Source organism: Bos indicus, chromosome X (genome assembly GCF_029378745.1).
Source record: "Bos indicus isolate NIAB-ARS_2022 breed Sahiwal x Tharparkar chromosome X, NIAB-ARS_B.indTharparkar_mat_pri_1.0, whole genome shotgun sequence".
Lineage (NCBI taxonomy): Eukaryota > Metazoa > Chordata > Mammalia > Artiodactyla > Bovidae > Bos > Bos indicus.
The window spans coordinates 92,316,391-92,332,803 of record NC_091789.1 but is presented as its reverse complement, the minus strand read 5'-3'; the positions used below and the strand labels follow the sequence as shown (position 1 = coordinate 92,332,803).

General features: G+C 39.4%; 1 protein-coding gene across 4 annotated transcripts in view; it reads right to left on the bottom strand.

Moving 5' to 3' along the window:
* Positions 1 to 16,413, bottom strand: part of LOC109554881 (zinc finger protein 81) — a 134,611-nt gene that overhangs the window by 15,079 nt on the left and 103,119 nt on the right. For 3 of the 4 annotated variants that reach the window (XM_070784226.1, XM_070784225.1, XM_070784227.1), the window contains one exon: positions 4,300 to 15,436. In XM_070784226.1, the coding sequence (XP_070640327.1) occupies positions 13,728 to 15,436 (1,709 nt within the window). In that variant the 3' untranslated portion in view covers positions 4,300 to 13,727. Of the gene's footprint in view, positions 1 to 537; positions 660 to 4,299; positions 15,437 to 16,413 lie in introns of those variants that run through there. The other variant, XM_070784228.1, reaches the window with a different exon arrangement.

Genomic DNA, 16,413 nt, shown 5'->3' with positions numbered 1-16,413 from the left:
TGGTAGTAACAAAAGAAAGTGAAGTCGCTCAGTCGTGTCCAACTCTTTGGGACCCCATGGAATGTAGCCCACCAGGCTTTTACCGTCTGAGCCACCAGGGAAGCCCAGTGACAATAGAAACCTGGGGTCAAATGACTAGTTTAGATGCCTAGAAGATATTATTAATAGTGTTTTGAAGGTTTTAACTAAAAGAGTAAGTCAAGAAAAAGAAGTATATAAATTTGAAGGGAGTCTGGTGCTTCTCTGCATATCCCAGATAATTAAATCAGGAGAAATCACTGTTGATATAGTTGTGAAGGTTTAGGTATGGGAAATGAGAAAGTGGAATAATTGATATAATTTTAGGGGGAGTGTTCCATGCCCCCATTTTCTGGGCCCAGGAGAGGTCAGAAAGTGAAATAATCCATATAAACAACCCATATAAATGCAGTGTGTATAAACCCACATACAGCTCTGTGGTGGGTCTGAGTCCAGCCTGAGAGGGATCTATCTACTGTGGCCTTAGGTATCATGGTAGTACCACTAGGTCTGACTCACCTTGTAATTCATGGGGATCTTCTTGTGCAGTCCTCACAGCCAGGCCACCCCCTTCACAGCTGCAGCAGGAACTCTCCACATCCCAAGGGGACTCTGAAAGCAGATGACTCACAAGCAAGTGCCTGTGGACACAGGAAGGGGCAGAGGTCAGCAGAGAGGCCCAGCACCTGGAAGTATTTCATGCACCACCCAGCTTGGAATGATAAAATGAAGATGATGATAGCACTCACCTGGTACAGTGTTAGGCTGAGAAAATGAGCTGAAGAAAGTAAAGCACTTAGCACAGTGCCAGCTCATAAGGGCAGAATGCTAATAGTTGTTATTTCTATTAGCACATATCTGTGTGCTAAGTCGCTTCAGCCCGTGTCCAACACTTTTGGGACCCCATGGGCTGCAGTCTGCCAGGTTTTTCTGTTCATGGAATTCTCCAGGCAAAAATACTGAAGTGGATTGCCATTTCCTCCTCCAGGGGATCTTCCCCACCCAGGGATCAAATCCAAGTCTCTTACATCTCCTGCATTGGCAGGCTGGTTCTTTACCACTAGCACCACCAGGGAAGTCCCCTTTCATGGTGGCTCAGCATATTTCTATCCCTAACTAATCAGGATGCCCTAGATAACCCATCACACCCCTTTAGTATGCTCAGAGCCTAGCTCCAAACGCTCTGCACCAGTCATGACATAGCTACCATCTTCATCCCTATGTCATAAATTAAGAAGCTGAGAAATGGCGAGGATAAGGACAAAGTGCTCAAGTTTATATGAACAACAAACGTTTGGTCTGTCCAAAGCCTGAACTTCTAAAAGGGAAGTGACCCGCCACCAGCAAGCCAACAACTGCAAACAGCCGTCGCTTCAAAAGACACAAAAGGAAGCCCAAGTTTAGTCTGTGTTCTGGACCCGCCCTTTTCCCCTATGATTGCCAAAAGAAGCCATAGTGGGCGGGGCTTGTGGGGAACCTCTACAAACACCCTGCCCTCCACATAGAAGTCCCTCGGGAAGTACTTCAACTATATTTTTCTGTTTGTCTTACTGCCAGTACCACTATTGGCATTGCTGGAACTTCTGTATTACTGTAGCATCATTGATTACGTCTCTCGTACCCCGTCCACCACATAGACCACCCCACAAGGCCCGCACACCATAAGAGATTTCAGAGGTAACTCACACTTAACTCTTGCGTGAAGGAAGAGCGAATATATCTCGTTTGGTTAGTTCGACCTGAGCAGAGGGCCCAAATTTACCATTCTAGTCCCGAGAATGAATTAGCCGCTTAGACTCCCACAACCTCAGTGTACCGGAGCACCGCCCTTATTGCCCCTCCAGGACGAGACTGAGTGGAACCAGATGGACAGATGGGAAGGGCCGTGTTTTACAGAATTAGATGGGATTGCAGAGAACTCTAGCATGCAAGCAGGGAGAGGAGGAAAAGAAACGGACCAGTGGACACTGTGAGGGCTGTGTATGGAGCCCATAGGGAGCATACCTTGCGCAGGGGCGGGGCTCAGTGGATTTCAAATGAGGGTGGAGACAAGGGAAGCACAGGTGGAATACAAGGCAGGAATGATGCCTAGAGTATATGAAGGGATGGAGACATGGATGCAGGACTACGTATATATAATGGCAAAGTATATTCTCTGATCACAATGGAATTGGATTATAAATCATAACAATAGATGGGAATAGCAAAGTGTATTATAATCCAATACTATATTATGTATTGAGGTGAGGTGAGAGATCCCACATAGGCCATCAGGGTGTGTGATCAGTCTTGTCTGACTCTGCAGCCCCATGGACTATAGCCTGCCAGGCTCCTCTTACCTGCCAGGCTCCTCTGTCCACGGAATATTACAGGTGAGAATACTGGAGTGGGTTGCCATTTCCTACTCCAAGGGATCTTCCCGACCCAGGGATTGAACCTGTTTTCTTATTAAGATCAAGACAAAGGCAAATATTTCCACTGTAGTCACTTCTGCTCATTGTACTGCAGGTTCTGCTGCTCCTGCTGCTGCTAAGTCACTTCAGTCATGTCCGACTCTGTGCGACCCCATAGACGGCAGCCCACCAGGCTCCCCCGTCCCTGGGATTCTCCAGGAAAGAATACTGGAGTGGGTTCTAGCGAGTACAATAAGACAAGAAATAAATAAAATGGAAACAAAGAAGCAAAACTACCGTTTCTTACAGATGACATGATTGTCTATGTATAAAAGCTTACAGGATCAAAACTAGCTACTAGAACTTATAAATGAGCTTTGCAAGGTTATAGGATACAAGCTCAACATGCAAAAGTCAACTGTATTTCTCTATCCTAGCAAATAACTATTGGAAACTTTAAAATAACTAATATCATTTAAAATAATATAGACATATAAAATATTTAGGGATAAATTTGACAAAATGTGTAAAATTTGCATACTAAAAACTAGAAAACACTTTTGAGAGAAATGAAAGAAGACCTAAATAAATGGAAAGATATATCTGTTCATGGATCTGAAAACTCAGTATTATTAAAATGTCAACTATTTCCAAATAGCTCCATAGATTCGATTCAATCCCAATCAAAACCCAAGCAGGCTTTTTATAGTAACCAACAAGCTGATTCCAAAATTCATTTGGAAATATAAAAGACTCATATATGCCTAAAAATTGTGGAAAAGAGTAAAGTTAGAGGACTTATACTATTTGACTTCAAGACTTATTATAAAGCTACAGTAATCAGTGATGTTACAATGCCAGTAAGACAGACAAACAGAAAAATAGAACTGAAGTACTTCTAGAGGGACTTCCCTGGAGGTCCAGTGGCTCAGACACCACACTCCCAATGCAGGGGTACTGGGTTTGATCCACGGTCAGAGAACTAGCTCACACTTGCCACAACTGAGAGTTTGGATGCCACAACTAAAGATTCTGCATGCCACAACTAAGACCCGGTGCAGCCAAATAAATAAATAAGAACTGAAGTATTTCCAGAAATACAACCAATCAACTGATTTTCTTTTAACAGAAATGACAAGGTAATTCAATGGTGGGAGGATAACTTTTTTTTTTTTAAAACAAATGGTTCTGGAACAACTGGACAGCCATATGCAAAACAAAATGAACTTAAATCCTTTCTTGACTATATACAAAATTAAATCAAAATGGACATAACTACATGTAAGAACCAATATTATAAAATGTCTAGAAGAAAGCATAGGATAAAATCTTAGTGACTTTGAAATTTGCAAAAATTTCTTAACAATGACTCAAAAAGCATGGACTATGAAAGAAAGTATAAATACACTGGACTCAACTAAAATTAAAAACTTTTTCTCTTCTGTTATTCAAATGAAAAGGCAAACTTGGGAGCAAATATTTGCAAAATATATATCCAACAAAGGACTTATATCTAGGATATATAAAGAGCTCTTACAATTGGGCAAAATAAAAGATACACCAACCAAGATGATATAGATTATAAATAAGCATAAGACGCTCCACAGCATTATAGGAAAATGTAAATTGAAACCACAGTGAGATACCATATCATTCCCACAAAAATGGCTAAAATTTAAAAGGAGTAATTATACCTAGTGAGGGCAAAGATATGAAGCAAATGGAACACTTACACACTGCTTGTGGGAACGTAAAATGGTATGGCACTTTGGAAAACAGTTTAGTAATTTCTTAAATAGCTAAACACACACTCAACATATAACAAAAATATTCATTCCCAGGTATTCACACAAGAGAAATGAAAGCTATGTCCACACAAAGACTTGCATTGAAATGTTCGTATCACTTTTATTTGTAACAGCCAAAAACTAGAAACACCATAGATTTCTATCAACACATGAATGGGTAAACAAATTTGGTTTATCTATACAATGAAATACCACTTAGGAGTAAAAAGTAAGTAATATAGACACATGTAACAACAAAAATGAATCACAAAATAATTATGCTGAATGACAGAAGCCAAACAAAACAAGGATACCTACAATATGATTCCATATATATATAACTGTAGAAAATTCAAACTAATTTGTAATGAAAAACAGATCAGTGGTTGCCTGTGGATGGGAGGGGAGAGTGTAGGGAGAGAGAGATGGGTGTCAAAGGGTCATAAGGAAATTGTTAGGGGTAATGGATACATTCATTGTTTTTATCATAGTGATGGTTTTAAAGGTACATATATATGCCAAAACTCACCAAATTATGCACTTTAAATAATTTCCATTTACTATATGTTATTATACCTCAATAAAGTTGTAAAATATATTTTGGAGACAGTGAGAGAAATTTGAAAATGGACTGGATATGCAATATCATATTCAATATCATATGAGAACTAGATTGATAATGATAATCTAGGTATGGGGGTGAATGTCCTTATTTTTAGGAGATGGATGCTCAAGTATTTGAGTGTAATGTTCTAATGTCTGTAATTTGCCATCAATTACTCAGGAAAAAATTTACGTATACTGTTGAATCTAGATGAAAGTTATGTGTGTTAACTGTACTGTTCTTTTGATGTTTGTACATGATTGAAAATTGACATAATTAAAATGTAGGGAAAACACAATATTGTTACATTGATTTATTATTGCCCATCCTCTTAGGAAGAGAGACATGATCTTTATTATCCTAGAATGTAAGTAAATCTTCTCTGTGAATGTCTCCAGGGAGGGAGACATCGTCTATCCTTATTGTCCTGAAATGTAAATAAATCTGAGCACACTGGCTATTAATGCCTAGACATTAAGAAACATGAGAGATTCATGGAGTCTTAAGAGCCAACCATAAACAACCAAAAAGAATAATGATATGAAATGAATGTAGAGCAGTATGAAATGGATGGAGATGACAAAGACACATTACATATGCATAACCGATGTCCATGAAGAAAAGATAGACCAGATTAAAAAGTTAAGCAAAATAACACTTCCCTGAAATAAAAGGTTTGAATCATGATTGGAACAACTCACTATAACCCAGTCAAAATCAGTTTACAAAAATCAAGACTAAGGCATACACTTCTAAAGATCCTTAACTTCAAGCATAAAAAAAGAATCATATGGCAGAAACATACAAGAAAAATAGCAGGTTAATCTAAGATTTCTCAATGGCACCACCCAATTTTAGAAGAGTGATGTTTACCAAGTTATCAGGAAAAGAAAGTGTAACATTAACAATCAGGGTTCATTTGGGGAAGCGGATTCATTATGAGTATAATGAAATAAGGAATTTAAAAATATGAATTAGATCATGCACAATTGTGGGAGTAGCTGGGGAAGTAAAGGCATGGAAGGGGAAGTTGGAAGATTAGAGAAGTCACTAAATCAGCCTTTTTGAAACACTGGCATGGGTGGATAAGTCAGTGCTTGCAAGAAAATCTGAGAAGCCAGGCACACTCAGCTGCTTAAGTAACACTGTGAAAGGGGAGCTGATGAAGAAGTCTATGAAGAGCTGTTGCCTTTGTGGGCTGCAGCCAGGCATCAAGTGGCAGGCCGAAGGTCAGCAGGGCTAGGAGACAAGTGAAAGTTGCTCAGTCTTGTCTGACTCTTTGCCAGACCATGGACCATACAGGTCCATGAAATTCTCCAGGCCAGAATACTGGAGTGGGTAGCCACTCCCTTCTCCAGGGAATCTTCCCAACCCAGGGATCGAACCTGGGTCTCCAGATTGCAGGCAGATTCTTTACCATCTGAGCCACCAGGGAAGCCCAAGAGTACTGGAGTGGGTAGCCTATCCCTTCTCCAGCAGATCTTCCCAACCCAGGAATCGAACTGGGGTCTCCTGCATTACAGGCGGATTCTTTACCAGCTGAGCTACCAGAGAAGCCCTGGCTGGGAGATAGAAAGGGCTGAATACAGAGTGGAAGAGAGTGAAGAAATGTTAAGACCTAGGTATCTCTGCATTTGTCCTTCTCTGAATCTAATCTCAAACTTTTGGAGTAATGGTTGCTCCTTCATTTTGACCTCCCAAATCTCATGCAATTTCTACTTTTGGCTGACTTGGAATCACAAAGGACTCTTGAAAACACATTTCTCAGTACAACCTAGACAACAACAGAATAATGCAGCCCAATAGCCTAATATTTTTTTCTACCGGAAAAATTTTGTGGTGAAGTAACACCACCTGAGTTCAGAAATCCCTTCAAATTTGCTCAGTTGTTTTCCTTAAATTCACTTCTAAATAACACCAAAGGTAATAATGACCTCCTTGTCACAAAATCCAAGAACCAGTTTTCCATCCTCATGTGAATTGACCTTTAGTCTGGAAAGTTTCTCCACTGAAACATTCCTTGGAAACACTCTATTGTCTATGAGTCACTTTCTCATCTGGTATGTTTTCTTCTTTCCGGCTGCTCCTTCCCATTATCCTCTATACATGAATCTTTCTTAGCCTAGCCCTCAAAAGGTGGTAACAAGCCTTGGTCCTTGGCCCGTTTTTCCTGTTACTCTAAACATTTTCTTTAGGTAGTTGGAGACTAAGACACCACAGATAAGCCCTCAAATCCTGCCCAATCATAAAGAATGGTAGGGGGGCCTTGGCAGACTCAGCTGCTGCTGCTAAGTCATTTCAGTCATGTCCGACTCTGTGCGACCCCATAGACAGCAGCCCACCAGGCTCCCCCGTCCCTGGGATTCTCCAGGCAAGAACACTGGAGTGGGTTGCCACTTCCTTCTCCAATGCATGAAAGGGAAAAGTGAAAGTGAAGTCGCTCAGTTGTGTCCGACTCTTCGCGACCCCATGGTCTGCAGCTTTCCAGGCTCCTCTGTCCATGGGATTGTCCAGGCAAGAGTACTGGAGTGGGGTGCCATTGCCTTCTCCAGGCAGACTCAGCAAGTGGTATGTATCTAGTATTCATAGTTCTAAGTGCTTTATATAGACAAATGCATTAATTTATTATGAGTAATTGTGTACCCTCAAAGATATGTTGAGGGGCTTCCCCAGTGGCTCAGCAGTCAAGATTCCACCTGCAATGCAGAAGACACAGGTTCGATCCCTGGGTCGGGATGATCCCCTGGAGGAGGAAATGGCAACCCACTCCAGTATTCTTGCCTGGAGAATCCTGTAGACAGAGGAGCCTGGTGGGCTACAGTCCATGCGGTGTGCAAAGAATTGGACACAACTGAAGTGACTTAGCAGTAGCAACAGCAAAGATACATTGAAGTCCTAACTGCCAGAACCTCAGAATGTGAATTCACTTGATAATAGAGTCTTTACAGAAGTAATCAAGTTAAAATGAGGTCAGTAGGGTGGGCCTAATCCAATATGACCGTATTCTTATAAAAAAGGGAAAATCAGACACAGAGACAGACATGCAGAGGGAACACGACCTGGAGACACTCAGGAAGAAAATGGCTGTGTGACTGGAGTGATGCATCCACAAGCCAATGAATACTTGAGACTACCAGAAACTAGGAGAGAAGCAGGAAACAATTCCTCCTCTAGTACCTTCAGAGGAAGTGTGGCCCTGCTGACACCTTGATTTCAGACTTCTGGCCTCACAATACATTTCTGTTGAAGCCACTCAGTTTGTGGAACTATATAGCCCTAGGAAGTTTATACTCATCTCACGTTGAATCTATGAGATATGTACTACTGTGACCATCCTTTACAGCTGAATAAATCAGTACAGAGAGATTACTAACTTGCTCAAGGTCACAGAGCTAGTAACTGGTAGAGTCAGGATTGAAACCCTAGCCATCGGTTCCTGAGCCTATCTACCCAGCCATTATGAAAACCGCCTCGTAATATTTTGAACAGCATTGCTAAGTTGAAAAAGGGGTATATAAATAAATCTTAATATGCAAACAGTTAAATAAGTTATTGCATATCCACCCTGCAAACTATGATGCAATTATTCAAAAATGTTATTATTCAGTAATAAAGCAAGCAGAGATAATTATGTGATACGATCCCATATTTGAAAGTCAAGGAAGAAAACAAATCTTATATAGCTTCTATCTGATTATAAGCATGTAACATATGTATATCTATATATAATTTATATGAGCACAGATTAAAACATGAAAGCATTCATAGTAGTTAATTAGTATTGGTTATCTGTTCTGAATACATAGTGGAGGAAAGTCAGTAAATAATAAATGTATTAGGTAGCTTTTTCTGGGTAACAAGCCTCCAAAAACATAGTGGCTTAAAACAATAAACATTTTAATCAATGATTCTGTGAGTTGTCTGGGATCAGTGGGGTCGATGGCAGACCTTTTCTAGTCTAGAAACAGACTGCCCTAAAATTCAGCAGCTTAAAACATTTATTCTCTTGTGGTTTCTGTGGGTCAGGAATTCAGGTGAGGCTCAGAAGTGTGCCTTTGGCTGAAGGTCTTTCATGAAGTTGCAGTCAAACTGTCAGCTAAGGCTATGGTCATATTTGAAGACTAGATTGGGAGAATATGCTCCCAAACTCATCCACATAGGTCTTTCCATAGAGCTGCCTCATGCTTCCCCTAAGGTGAACCAACTGAGAGTGAGAGCATCCAAAATGGAAGCCCCAGTCTTTCTGTAACCTAATCTTGGAAGTGACATCCCATTACCTCTGCCTTATTCTATTCACTAGAACCAAGTCATTAACCTGGTGCAAACCCATGGGAACAGGATTATACAAAGGTGTAGATACCAAGAGGTGGGGATCATGATGCAAGGTCGTCTCAGAGGCTGCTGACCACAGGCGGACTGACCATGGTTACATGGATAGAATGGCTTCATTCACATATCTTGCAGATGAAATCTAGTTGGTTTAGGGTACCTCAATTGGGATGGCTCATCTCTCTTCCACTGCTGCTCCATAAGGTTACTCATAGCATAACTCAGGCTTTTCCATACTTGGGCTCAGGATTTCTAAGAGCAGCAATAGTGGGCAAACCTCAATGTGCAAGTACTTCTCAAGCCTCTGCTAGTGTCATATTTGCTAATATCCCGTTGACCAAAGAAAACGGCCAAATCCAGTTTCAAGGGCTGGAGAAATAGACTCTACCTCTTGGGTAAAGTGGTAAAGTCACATGGAAAGGGGGCATATATTCTGATAGTAGTGGCCAAAGGAGACCATCCAGATTTCTGGATTCTGGCTAGAAATGCAGACACTTGGAAAGAGCTCAGCTCCCATTCTTACAATTAGAAAAAATCCAGGTAATCTATAAAATCATAACTTTCCTTGAATTCATCAGGGAGCTAATGTCATAGGGGAACAAACTAGCTTGATATATAAGACAAATGCCTCAAAGAAGGCAGGAAGTTATCACTGGGTTATCTGTGGCAGAGCAGGAAAGAAGATGGGTCCACCACACCAGAATTAAGAATTCAGCAAGAATCTTAAATAAAGTTTTAAAAGTTGAGTGTGGGATAGTGAGAGAATATCAGAGCTCTGAGAGCGGGAGACATAGGCCCCCACTTTCAGGTTCTTCTCCATAGACCTCCACTGGTTGCTCATAAGAAACATCAGGGGTAGGATGGGAGACTGCAGAAAGCCTCTCTCAGTGGTGTAGGCCTTTAGGGGCACAGCTGCTGATACAGAAATGGCCAAAGCCCTGATGGGACCCTACTCCCTCACAGAATAAAAACTTTAAGCCACTGGGTGAAGTGCAGCAAACCTTGTTGCCCCCAAGACATAGGTAAAGATCTACTGTAGCTAGAGGAAAGGAAAAGGGAAGGACAGGAAACCTTCCTAGGTTCAGACCATTTAAAGCCCTATATTAATACTAATGGGAAGGGCAGGATCACTGAAAAAGCTTCACCTTCCAAGATCTAGGGATATAGGGCCTGTCTAAGACTGAGGCTGGCCCCAGACACCTCCTGCCCTCCCACTCATCAGGTCACCAAGACCCAGGTAATAATAAAAGTCTGCTACTAAGGGAAAGGCAAGAGCATAGAGAGAGTGCCTCTCCATAGTATAAGCACATTAAGAAAGGCCTAAAGGCAAGGGTGGTGCGGGAATACTGAGAAAAATTATCCGGAAAACCAGTGCCTACTGGAAGCACAAGGTAACACTAGAGAAATTTGAAGTCATTGATACATTGTAGGTAAAGAGAGCAACACCACCACCTAAACACCAGAACAAACCCTAACTAGCTGGCCTCAATTCCCCTATGCCAATGACCTATAAGGAAAGTAACATGTCTACTCCCAGGAATTACATATTTACCTCAGTTTCTACTATCCTACATATAACATCTGACATTCAGCCAAATATTATATGCAAAACAGCAAGAATAAATAATCCACTGTCAAGAGACAAAACAATCAACAGATCCAGATTCAGTTGATTTAGTTGTTTTAACTGTCAAACAAAGAGTTTAAAATAACAATGATTAGTATGTTAAAGAGGGTAGTGGAAAATGTAAACAACAGGTATAAACATGTGGGGAATTTCAGCAGAGATGAAAACTCTTTCAAATTCAAATGGACAATCTAGAAATAAAAAGAAAACATTAACTGAGATAAAGATTGCCTTCAATGGGTTCATCAGTAGATCTGACAGAGCCAGGGTAGAGGTTAAAATGAGTGACCTTGAAGATAGGTTAATAGAAATTATCCCAACTGAAACACAAAGCAAAATAATGACTGAAAACAGGCATACATACAGGGATGGAAAATTGTAGTATTTTCTATCACAGTCTCTGTCCTGATAATAAATTATTTACATTATCACACCAGGCAAAATCTATTCACCCTCATTCCAAGACCTCCAAACATTCATCCCAAATTAAAACATTAGGCTCAAATCCAAGACCTTAAGACTTCTATATCAGATTCAAATATGGCTGAGGCTCCTTGGGTGTAGATTCTCAGTTTTTTTTTTATCCAGAGACCTGTGAACTAAATGACAAGTTATATGACCACTCCCCTAACCCAACACACACATACTCACACATGTGCATACACATAAATATAAATACAATAGTGAGATAGGGACAGGATAACTGTAACAGATACTTCCATTCAAAAAGGGAAGGAAAAAGAGGCATATATCAATCACTGTTCAATAACAATTCTGAAATCCCACAGAGCAAATACTGTCAGGTATCTCTGCTCCAGGGGCAAAAAATGTTTCTTGTTTAGGTCATAGTTCTGCCTGGGAATGGCTTCCCAATCCATTTTAGTACATTGTTCTTGGATCTTCTCTCTGAGACGGCCTTCTTTTCCCATAAGAAATGGCCCATGCTTGCAGCTGAGTAACTTTCACAGCTTGCTTCCTGTTCACAGAAGTTAAGACAGGGGAGTCCATTTTTCACTTTGGACTTTTTCAGTCCTTTAAGTCCAACATGGAGGTAGTTTTGTTAGTAAAACTCTGTTAAAAATGTTGCAAGTTTTCTATGAATCTGGTTTGTATTGACTCTATGTCCCAAATGCAACATCAACAATTCTTTTTAAGATGGGCCCCTCTCTACTTTGAACAGTGAGTCAGGCTATTGGGACACTGTTGAGAAGTTTTTGAGAGCTGTTTAGCTTAGCTGACAGGGTCTCCCAAACACCAACTTAAATATTTTACACATTTTAACAAAGGGTCTTAGAACCACATCTATGATTTGATCTCTACTCTGGAGGTCACTTTTTCACCTTGAGAATATTTTGATGGCTGGAGAGACTGGAGATGTGAAGCAGTTACCTTCCAACTCAGCCAAGTCCTGTTTTTTTAGGTGTTTGTTCTGAACTCTGATGGCAAATGGAACAGTTATTTACTTAGTTCATTTTTTTTTCTGCATTTTATCATATGCAGCTAAAAGAAGCAAACATATACTTCAACATTCTGTTGGAAATCTCTTTAGCCAGATCCACAAGTTCATTTGGTATATTCTCTATCTTTCCACAGAGCATGGTAGCTGTTTTGCTATTTTTTCCCTCACTAAACAACATGGACTGCCATCTTCTGCAGACTTTCTTAACAGTTTTCCTCATTGCTTTTCCAGTCTCCACCTGATGCCCAGGCCCAAAGCTGATGCCACATGTTTTATATTTTGATACAACACCCCCAGTAGGTGTACACTTTTATGTATTACTCAGCATTTGCTGTATAACAGACTACACCAAACTTAGTAGCTTAAAACAATCATTTTTTCTATCTCATAAGTCTCCAGGTTGGTTGGGATGACTGATGTGGCTCTTCTGGTGTGGGCTGGCATGGCTGGGGCTGGAGGTTAAAGAAGGCCTTACTCCCACATCTGGCATTTGGTTTAAGGGGCTTCATCTGGATTGGTTCATCTCTGTTCCACGTGGTTTCACATCCCTTAGTAATTTGAGCTTCTTCACATGAAGGTCTCAGAATTCAAAAGAGCGGCAAGAAAGGGTAAGTCTCAAAGCAGGCTTTTCACACCTCTCCAGCATCTTCTTGAATCTCTTTGTTAATGTATATTGGCCCAAGCAATTCACATGGCCAAACTCAGAGTCAAGGAGTAGAGAGAGAGCTCTGCCTCTTAATAAGAGAAACAACAGTAATATTACAAAGAGGGGTGCATAAAAGGATGGGAGAGACCTGTGGTTATTTCTGCACTGTACCACAATGAAGGAAGATAAAAATATGATGTCATGGAAATCAACATGTATGACAGGATTATATTTGTTTGTGTAAAATTATATCAGCAGATGAGTGTATATATAAAACCATAATGACTTTAAAACTGTGGATTCACATGAGCAAAATATTCAGTAGCAAACATATTTGATAGACACAAATACAAAAAAAAGAATTTCAACTCAATTATTCCTCCCATTGTGCAATGTGTTTTGCTACAAATAGATCTGAGAGCAGGTCTATACATCAAATATATTATTGTTTTGTCCTACCTTTCACTTTGTTGTCACTTTAAATTGCTTAATACAACACAATAAACATTACTGTCATTTATATCATTTTTCATACTTTATCTATAAAGAACTTGGTAATAATTTGCCTTATAATACTTTCTACAGGAAGGCTTTTCCTAATATCTCAAACTGATAACATTTTCCCCAGTATGAATTCAATTATATTTTGTGAGGATTTGCAAATATGGAAATTCCTCATCATTCAATGCATTCTTAGAGAGTCTCTTCTGAATAATTTTTCTCATCTCAGGTGAAAGAGCCTGACACATTCTTTTTATTATGCAATGCATTCAATATCTGATCTGTCTTGGCTGAATTTTTAACACACACTTAGACCTGATTTCTGTTGTAAGGCTTTCTCATTTTCAAGAAACAGGGTTACTTTCATGTATGAATATTGCGATGCATACTCAGAACGGATTTCTGAGTGAACCCTTTTCCACAGTCACTACATTTATAGGGTTTATCTCCAGTATGAATTGTCTGGTGTTTATTGAAATTTGACCTGTCTGTGAAAGCTTTCCCACATTCTGCACATATATATGGTTTCTCTCCTGTGTGAATTCGCTGATGTACTTTGAGGTGTGGTTTCTTTGAGAAGGATTTCTCACAGTCAGAACATTTATAAGGCTTATCTGTAGTATGGATTCTCTGATGTGTAAGTAACTCTGACTTCTGGATGAAGGCCCTGCCACAATCAGCACAAACATAGGGCTTCTCTCCAGTATGAATAGTCTGGTGTTTATTGAAATTTGACCTATCCGTGAAGGCCTTCCCACATTCAGCACATATATAAGACTTCTCTCCAGTGTGAGATTTCTGGTGAGTATTCAGATTTGATCTGTTGGTAAAGGCCTTACCACAGTCAGTGCATATGTAGGGTTTCTCTCCTGTGTGAATTCGCTTATGCATCTGGAGTTGTGACTTAGAAGGGAAAGATTTCGCACAGTCACTGCATTCATAAGGCTTCTCTCCAGTATGAATTCTTTGATGCGCAATCAAGTGTGCCTTTTGGATGAAGGCCTGCCCACATTCAGTACATATGTAGGATCTCTCTCCTGAATGAATTCTCTGATGCATTCTGAGTGTTGATTTTTGGGTAAAGGCCTTCCCACACTCACTGCACTTATGGTGTCTCTCTCCAGTATGAATTTTCTGATGTACATTGAGGGCTGAGTTTAGGGAGAAGCCTTTCCCACATTCACTGCATTCATAAAGTTTTTCTCCAGTATGGGTTGTCTGATGCCTTAGGAGAGATGACACTTGGAAAAATGATTTTCCACATTCATGACATTTATAGGGTTTTTCTCTAGTATGAATTTTCTCATGCAGAATTAATTCTGAATTCTGGATGAATGCCTTTCCACACTCAGAACATATATATAGCTTTTCATCTCTATGAACTCTCAAATAAATACTGAGTAGTGGCTTCTGTGTAAAAACATTTACACATTTCCTAAGTTCATGAGGTTTATCCATAGTATGAATTCTCTGAGGTGCAAAGAGTTGAGACCTCTGGGTGAAGATCTTCCCAAGTTCAGTACACATATTTGCTTTCTCCCCAACAGGAAATTTCAGATTGTGACTGAGTGCTTGTTTGAAGCTGAAGACTTTTCCACACTGATTGCTGTCACAGAATTTCACTCCAGTATGTGTATTTTCATGTTTAGTATAAGAAGAGCTCTGGGTGAAAACTTGACTGTGTCCAATAATTTTATCAAAGTTATTTGTTGCATTGCTTTCACTATGAATATGTACATCTAAATTATGCTTTAAATTCTTTCCAAATGAGTTACGTTTATGGGGTCTTTTCTGTGAAGGAATACAATTTGGGCCTGGATGAATAAATTTTCCACTGTTTTTATATTCATAATCCCACTCTGTATTCAATATTTTCTTACTGATGAAAGCAGCATGACTCAAAGGTTTGTTCTGCTTTTCCTGGTAGCTTTTTATCTGTTCAGCATCTTGCCACAGTACTTCTAAAATGGAATACAATGAATCATCTTTTGCATCTTCACCTTCCATTTCACCATGAAATGAAACTTTTCCAGAAATTCTTTTTTGTAAGGTTTTAATCCCAAACTTTCCATCTAAAAAGAGAAAAAAAGTAAAATGACACAAATAATACATAACAGAAGATTAAGAGGCACACTTAAGTTAATCCAAATTGGTCACAGAGAAACCAGTAAATCTGATGATGATGATGATGACAATGATAGAAAGTACATAAATAGCACTTATTATGTGCCAAGCTCTTACATGATTTGGTGGTACAGGCACTGTTCTACAAAATATATACATATGAACTCATTTAATCCTTTCAAAAGCCCTATGAGGTATCTTATCCACCACTGTAGATAAGGAAAGTGAAGTTCAGAATAATTACACATATATTCAGTATTGGAGATTGGAGTTTAACATAAGCAATCTAGCTTTATTTTGGTAGGGGATATCAAGTAAGGTGGACTGAAGATTAAACAGAGAAGGGTTTTAAGGGGAAACATCTATGGAGAGCCTAGGCTTGAATGGGTAACTCAGAGTCTAAGTCCTCATTAGCTTTCCATTCTAAATCCTCACTAATCTCACTGCTTATTGCTTATCAGCATCAATATCAAATTAATGTGATAAAATAGTTAAGTTTGCTAAGAGAGTAGATTCTACAAGTTCTCATCACAAAGAAAATCTTTTCCTTTTCATTTTTTGTATCTATATAATATGATGTTAACTAAACTTGCTGTGGCAATCATTTCACAATATACGTATGTCAAGTTACTATGCTGTACACCTTAAACTTATACAATGCTGTATGTCAATTATATCTCAATAAAACTAAACAAATAATTTATTCATGTCTACAGGAAAAATACTGTGGTCGTAGCCATTTTGACCTATACAAACAATAAATGGATGTCTATACTCCAACTCTCCATCCAAGTGTAACTGTTTCCCTGGAAATAAAATTAAATATATTTAATAAGAAGTACATAATGAAAGTGATGAAAAGCCATCTGTGGTAGAATGAAAGCTGACCACTAGAATCTGTTTCACCATTCTTTTGCATTAATGG